Source organism: Dermacentor albipictus, chromosome 3, assembly GCF_038994185.2.
Source record: "Dermacentor albipictus isolate Rhodes 1998 colony chromosome 3, USDA_Dalb.pri_finalv2, whole genome shotgun sequence".
Classification (NCBI taxonomy): Eukaryota; Metazoa; Arthropoda; class Arachnida; order Ixodida; family Ixodidae; genus Dermacentor; species Dermacentor albipictus.
In genome coordinates this window covers 15,441,599-15,449,376 of record NC_091823.1, presented here as the reverse complement: position 1 = coordinate 15,449,376, position 7,778 = coordinate 15,441,599, and the positions used below count along the sequence as shown (strand labels likewise).

At 48.6% G+C, this 7,778-nt stretch overlaps 1 protein-coding gene across 1 annotated transcript in view; it reads left to right on the top strand.

The window, feature by feature from the left end:
* The first annotated feature begins 341 nt into the window (after window positions 1–341).
* LOC135917484 (uncharacterized) overlaps window positions 342–7,778 on the top strand; it is a 274,840-nt gene continuing 267,403 nt past the window's right edge. Inside the window, exon 1 of the mRNA XM_065451050.2 lies at window positions 342–3,902. Coding sequence (XP_065307122.2) covers window positions 3,447–3,902 — 456 coding nt within the window. The 5' untranslated portion in view covers window positions 342–3,446. The remainder of the gene's footprint in view (window positions 3,903–7,778) is intronic.

The window sequence follows — 7,778 nt, the reverse complement described above, 5'->3', positions numbered from 1 at the left end:
CCAATCAGATGAAGCCAAGTGAACCGGTTCCCTTCCGAACCGTTATAACATTCGGCCCCAGCTTGTTTTTTATTGTTTTCTAGCTTGCTTTTTTGTTTTTTTTTGTTTTTGCAGCTGCAGCTGCTGCGACGCAGATGGTGAGACGATTAGACCATACAAACCGCAGGGAAAAAGAAAAGTAAATAAGGAAGGTAAATCTCCTGTCAACTTTTGTAGGCTTTCACGGATAACATAGGTTCGGAGTGGATCATGTGCTGCGTGTGATAACGTTGTATATATAAAAAAAAAAGGCAGGATTGCACAACAGACGAATACACGGCAGGATAGATCAAAACAAAACGCAACAGAGGAGCGTCCGCTGCCTGGCCGCCGATAGTGTCCGTCCGCACTGCCAGGTAGCCCACGAGAAGGCAGTTAAAACGCGTCGAACGTGCTTCAATTAGCGGAGAGCTGGCCGGGCGCGCCCACCTGCAAGAGTCGTGGGGAGAAACACACGGCGCGCGTCAAGCAGGCGTTTCCGCGTGCGAAAGGCGCTTGCCGGCGCGGGGCAGCGTCGGCGCTGGTTGCGGCCGCCGCTCCGGGCTTCGATCGCGCCCGCAGCTGAGAGGGGCGACTTCGCTGCCAATCAGCAGACGCTGTCGGGCGCGCGAACGCACCGGACGTGTTCTCCGTTCGCTGTCTCGCTCCGCGCGCGGCTTTGACTCGCACCTGACTCGGCTAGTGCGTCGCGCAACATACGGCGCGGAGTTTTCGGGCGTTGTGGCGCACGGACAGTGCTTCGAACGCAGAAGTTAGCCTCCCCGAAGAAACTTTCCTTCCGAAAGACAGAGAAACATCGACGTCAACTACGCGAAACCTTCGGTGTCGCCGGACAGGAAGGAAACCCATCTTCGGACGTGAAGAAAAGAAAGTGCACCTTGTTTTTGTGCCCTCACCTCGCATCGAGGAACTTCGTCGCTAGCACCGGAGTCTTGAATCTTGAGAATCGATAACGAAGATCCTTGGAAAACTTGCTTCTTGCGTGTGTTGTTCGACTGTTTCGTCGCTTACAGCTGCCGCAATTGCGTGACCGGTGCGAAGACCTGCTTGAAGTGAAAAGCTGTGCGGACAAAGTTTTTGTGGAGTGGGATTTAAGCATCTGTGAATGTTTTTGTTGCATTTGCATTACTACGGGAGCTGTAGTCAGTTCGGCGTTGTTGCATAACTTGCGCGTCTGTTAGATTGTCGGGTTTTCAGCGAAACTTTAGCAACAGTCGCATGCAAGTTTGCCGCTGAACTTCAAAGGTGAGAGGAAAAATTCAGCAGAGTGAGGTCGTCGTTAGGAGCGAAGCTTGCTTTACCGATTGCGTACCTTCACCGCAGGGGTCGGAGACATCGCCGGTCAAGATCGACATTCGTAATTCGGAAATTGCGTCCAGAGTGACAAGGTCCCCGAAGTGAACACGAGCGCGGAATAATTTGTCTGTTTTGCCCCCCCCAAAAAATTAATGACGCACCTGCAGCAAAATTGCATGCCAAATTGACGCGTCATCATTCAGGGTTCGCAAAGTTCCAGAAATCATTCTGCAACTTCATTTGAACAGCAACGAAGAACAACCGAGCGAGATTAATTAGCGATCAAGGCGCGTGATTGAGTCGCAAATTGTCCCAGCATCATTGTCACGAGAGCAATGAGTTGGAGCAGCATATCTATCACGATTCAAATTTTAATTAGCATCTGCCAGCAACGTTAACTACAGGACGTCGTATAGAGCGTTTACGTAGTAAAGTAGGACGCTTTGCGGCCGATAGTTGTTAGCGCGATGGGCTAAACTCGGTGCGTTTCTCCGTTATGCGCTCGCGACGTTCACTCGGCGTCTTCATTTGCAGTTCGTTTTCACCGCACGTTCCGAACTCGCGTCTCTCACGAGAAGTTTCCCGTAGGAAGGGTTGAGGTGATAGCGACTCATAGTGCAAGGGAATCGCCCCCAATCTACTCTTCACTTTTTCTAAACGAATAAGCAGAGACGCAAAGAACAGCGTTCTAGAAGACGTCGCGGCACGCGAAGCAACTGTTAGCGCGCGGATCGGGGCGGGCAGGTCCCCGACATCGACCGGACCCAAGGGAGAAAAACTGGAGTGGAACTCCGCGGTCTTTCAGCCGCTGTAATGACGGTGGGCGAAACGCGAATAGTCCTTGAATGATGCGTGCTCGTATCAGCCCGATAGCTCTCGCAGAAGGGTCTCCAATCTCAGTCACGTGAATATTTAATGGTTCCTGGGTTAGGTGACACAAAAGGAGTGGACGACATAAGAACGAACAGGGAATCGGTTCGCGGAGCAAGATTTGATCAGCGATTGGCGCTTTTTTTTTGTCTTCGGAAGCGGGTCGTAAGGCGTAGCAGACAGTGAACTTCAGTCACTTTATTGTCGTTCGTAAAAGTTCACAGAAACATATTTTGTTCAAAAGCGAACGAACTGTCATCCTCTTTTCCTTATTGTGCAATCTCACAATCTGAAAGTTAGAAACAAAAAAGAAAAACACGTGAACGAGCAAATGTTTAGAGACCGGAACATAGTGGCCCACTTTTACACGTGCGCGAGCATATCTTAGCCGGTTGACGTTTGCTGGTCAGTTCTTGGCGGATAACTGAAAGTTCCTGGACTCACAAAACCCGCGACTTGTTGCACGTACGCAATGAGCATGATCTGGCGCAATTGGCGCACGACAAATATTATGAATGACAGCGAGAGAGACACCACCGATTTTGATTAAAAAGCCTTTGAATAGATTTAGATCCGCGCACGCGTACCGCCGTAGTCGGTAAGGTTTGCTAGCAGCACCTATACCTACCAACCTAGGTTCAGCTGTAAAACATAGTAGTACTGCTGACTCACCGATGCGCCAAGCATTTTCGAGCGCAGATTAAGCTACTGAGTTGCCTTAAACGAAGGACGTTGTTCATCAGTGACCGTACATTTTCCGACTTGGTTACTGAGCCGACCGACCTGAGCAATTAGGACAAAACGGGATGAGAAAGTAGATACTTACGTTTAGTTTGCGAGCTTGGTTCTTAAGAAACGTTTGCCAATCGACCTAAAAGCAGAGCCGTGAAAATATTTTGGTGTGGCGGACCACGTTCGAACTCAACGGTGATGAGGACAGAAGACGGGACGGAACCAAGGAAACTGCTTTCGTGAACTGATCTCGATTGACACAGTGCCTCCTGAAACACCATAAGACCAGCGCCGCCACCAGTTCTCGCGCCTCTCGAAGCAGCAAAGACATTGAAGCACACCTCTCGCAAAGACGCGTGAGAAAAGACTGGCGCGCCAGGAACGCTTCGGAACTGGTTCTGGACATGCGTTCAGCTGCTCCGTTTCGCTGCAGCTCGGGCTGAGCGGTGAGCGAACCGCGAAAGAAAAAAGCGTGAATAAGTGCGAGGCGAGGCCGCGCCTCGAAAGCCATGTCAATGTTGGTCCGCAAGGGAACCATGCTGCACCGCAAGGGCAGCCGGCGCTCGTCGCAGCCCAACTTGCGCCGGGCGAGCATCGCGGTCACGGCAGCTGCGTACTCGGCGTCGCCCTCGTCCCGCCGCCAGTCGATGGCGGTGCCCGCCTGGTCCCCTGCGGTGGCCGCCTCGTCGTCGCCGCTCAGCCCGCGACACAGCCTCGCGGCGCCCCTGCCGCCTCGCCACCGGGCCAGCCTGACGCCCGTGTCGCCCGTGGCCGGCCCTTCCTCCGACATGCAGCTGTCGGCACTCGGCGGTTCCTCGGCGGCGACGCGCTGCGTCACCGTGGTCCCCACGGCAGCAGCCGGAGCCAGGTCTCCCAGGGTGTCGCCGAGGCCATCGCCGCGGGCATCGCCCCGCAGCTCGCTGTCCGTGCCCGAGAGCGAAGAGCGCAGGCGATCCAGCTGCACGGTCAGTGCCTTGTTGCCTTGTTGCCATGTATAGTCGCGACTGCTTGCGAGACTTGGCGCCAGTCCAAACGTTGCTCGAAGCTGCGCTCTTACGTGTTCCTCGGCAGAGAGATAGAAAAGGCAGTGATAGAGGTTCGATTTCAGGACCACGACGAGGCTTTCTTGAATCGAGGAACCTGTAAGGGAAGTTTCTTTCGTGGCCTCGTGCTACACCCAGAACGATGTCAGGCCTTTGGATGGATGGATGGACGGATGGATGGATGGATGGATGGTAAAAGAAAAAGTATTGATTCTACCAGACTTTTGTTACGGTACACTAAATTTGTAGAATATGTAGTGTTTCCTGTATTGCGTGTTTTCTCTTCCATCGCCCCATCAATCTACCAGCCGTTTCTCACTTGTCTCCATGACAGATCTGTCTACGTTTCAATTGCTGTTCTCAAAATCCTTTGCCTCGGGCAACCTAACCACGTCTACATTAATGACTGCAGACAGATACTGCGACATTCTAGCCAAACATGCTAGATGGTTTCTGAACCGTTTCCACATGCTACGTAAGAGTCGTCATCAACGGCAAATTGGATCCCACGAGGGCGGCAATGTGGGCTTGTTGGTTGATCACCTTGGAATGGCATAAAGTGTAGCGCAGCGCGAACCAGACAACACACACACACACGGAAGCGCTTGTGTTTGCGTGTTTCGTTCCTACTTGCGTCCTTTGTTCTTGCTGCGCTGCGCTTCATGCCATTCGACCCTATAACTCCTTGTTCAAAGGCAAACTTCCCTGGCTTAGAACGCCTAATTTCATTTGTTTTCCTCCCAATAAAGTTCGACCACCTCGCTCTCTGTTGTGCCAATATAGTGCACTGCATCGTCATATCTGACCTAAAACATCTTTTGCTCTGTTCCTTTGGCTTTTGCGTAACGATTGCCGGTTATATATTTTCCCATTTCGATATTATTCGGTTAGTTAAATTGCTTGCTGTAAGCGGAGATAGCCTGGCAGTCTGTCTGGGCCTGTCTGGGACGTATCGCATCTTTCCCGACCTTAGAAGTGGTGCATCAGTGGTGGAGCTTGCTGAACGCCACCGATGTGCACGCAAAGTCAACCGGCAGACAATGCACCAGGCAGCTTCTTCTCGAAGGAGGCATGCCGTCACAAAAGGGAGCTATCTAAACGGCTGAAACGATGAAAAGTGGCGCACGTTTAACACCTGTACTCCCTCGGACACCTCTAGCTGTGCTAGCTCGAAAAACTAAACACAATAGGACCCCACCGAATTCCATTACAAGTTCGAATCACCGGTGACATTTACTTCACGCTCCCCTTCCTGGTGGAGTTCGCGTAAATTTAGGCAAGAAGGAGCATATTAATTGTCATGGTATGCATGGAACGACAGAAATGAAAACATAGCATGGAGTGCTGATCTTTTGAGTTCCGGCGCTGGAATATTTGGATATTGTGGGTGCATGAAATGCCAGGGCCAGATTTCAAGTGATTGCCTCGTTGTGTGTTGTTGTTGCAGAGATCACGAGAAATCCCATTGAACGAGGTCAGGTTAAGTGCTTCATAGCGTCAGTGTTTTTTTAAAGCAAATGCGTGCAGGTTCAGCTCGTCTGTCTGTGTGTACACTTCGTCTGTGAGAGACGAAGTGCACTCCTTTGGTTGGAGCTATGGAACAGCGCAAACAAGACCACAAACAAAAATTGAGAGGGAGTCGTATCGCTGTGCGGGCGTTAGCAGTGAGCAAGTTTGTTTTTCTTGCTTTTGACTGCAACACTAATATATATATATATATATATATATATATATATATATATATATATATATATATATATATATATATATATGAACCATTCATGAATAATGAATGATCAGATGACCCCAGCGGCCTCACGAGAATGGCTCGCCCGATGGGGAGGGGTCTACGACTAACCCACGCACGGTGCACGGCGTAATGTCGGTTGTCGTGACCGGTGAGCCGCTTGCAAAACTTTCTTTTCATAATATGTAGATGTGTATAGGTATACGTTATGACGTCTACTGCAAAAAAAAAAAAAATCTAATCTGGACTAGCTCGTGTAGTTTCTATCTTGGAGGAAAGAACGCAAGAAACAGAACGAACACATTGTTTATAATTGTGGCTGTGAACATTTACTACAAGACTTAAATATTGAAATGTTTATTATGAAGTCGTGAGGCATGGGTCAAGAAAGTAGGTGACAAGAGCATGCAGGATATTGTTTAAGCTTTTTGTAATGTACAGAAAGGTGATACCTGTGTGACCCACTTCACAACAGTGAAAGGGGATATACTATATCCTTATTGCTTGTATTATGGAGACAAAGTCAGGTCTTTTTCTTGATTTCCATCTTTCCTGCTTGTTGCTTTTCTTATTCTAGTTTTTTTCTGAATCATACATATTGCATCTTGCGCAATCGATCATTGTGTGACAGTCAACGCTGCGTTTGATCATTTTGTTTACATTGTGATTGCGCTGTTCTGTCACATTTGTGACAAAGCCTGTTAAAAAGTCTACGTCAATTTCTGTGAGCATATATGGACTCGTGGCTCTACAAAGTTTTGTACTGTTAACGGAAAGTTCAAATATTGTGTGTAGAAAAGTAAAATAATTTTTTTATGAAGGAAATTGTTTTAACCTACTTTTAAAGCAGTGATTGGCTACGTAACAATAAAAAAATATTTTTTTTGTGTGTGGTCTGACCTTGCGAATCGGCTCTTGTTAATTGACAGCACTATCTTATTTTTATTTTGCAATTTGTCAATGTGTTATGGAGACGTAGCATTTCGATACAAGACACTGTCGTTAGGAACGCCAAGACAATGCAATAAAGTGCCTAGAATAGGGCCTACTTATTAGAAAAATACAACGCGAGCATGTCATGCTACGGAATGGCACTGAAGACATCGATAACAAAGCTAAAAAATAACAAAAAACAAAGAACCATGGCTGGCCACGCGTATCCTTTTCGCGGCGATATTTGTTCTTTTTTTTTACACCTAGTATAGCATTATAGCTTTTCGATAACACTTTGCGTTGGAACCCTTGTGTGGAGCTCGACATCGGTTCGCAGGTCGTGCGGAGGCTCTTTTTATTTCGTTTTCAAACGGGAGGAAAAGCGGATATGCGGTCCAGCCATTTGACAGCAAGATGTAGAGATGTACGCTACGTATGTGCAATATACATGTCATTCTGCGTGTCTTGTTCGTTGCCAAGCAAATTGGAAAAATGGAAACGGGAGACGGGGAAGCGATGATATAGGCCCGCCGCTGGTTGCGCAAGTTTCATCTGCGTCCCCGCTGCATCCAAGGTCCACTGTAATCTCCGTGATATAAATTCTGATGTGGCCGTCGGAATATTTCATTACTTCGCGCACGAGATGTTATATTTTTATTGTGCTTTTGCTTCGCGCTCTGCGTATTCGGGCTCTTTCGCGCAAAGCATCTCGTGCGTTAGAGCAGTTGCTAAGAACAAGCGCCAGCTAATCTTCACAACGCACACACCGAACGCTGGCTGTTGACTCACGACAGAGTTCTTAAGAAGATAAAAGAAATCGTGAGCCATTGCACCCTGTGAAGGTGGATGACAAGCGAAGCTGTTTGGCACATGACACAGAAGCGACACAGAATTTTGAACAGAGGTACGGACTGATTTACCGTCATTTCTGCATACATTATATATAATGTTCAAGGGGGGATGGAAAAAGGGGGGGGCTGTCCTATTTGTCCTAAAAAAAGCTACTAACGAGCGTGACGGCAAAGGCAAACGACGTCAAAGAAGCAGAAGACTTGGCAATTTTCCTGGCCCTCATCATATCGGGCAGGACCAGAGTGGTCACAGACTTGCAAGCGTAT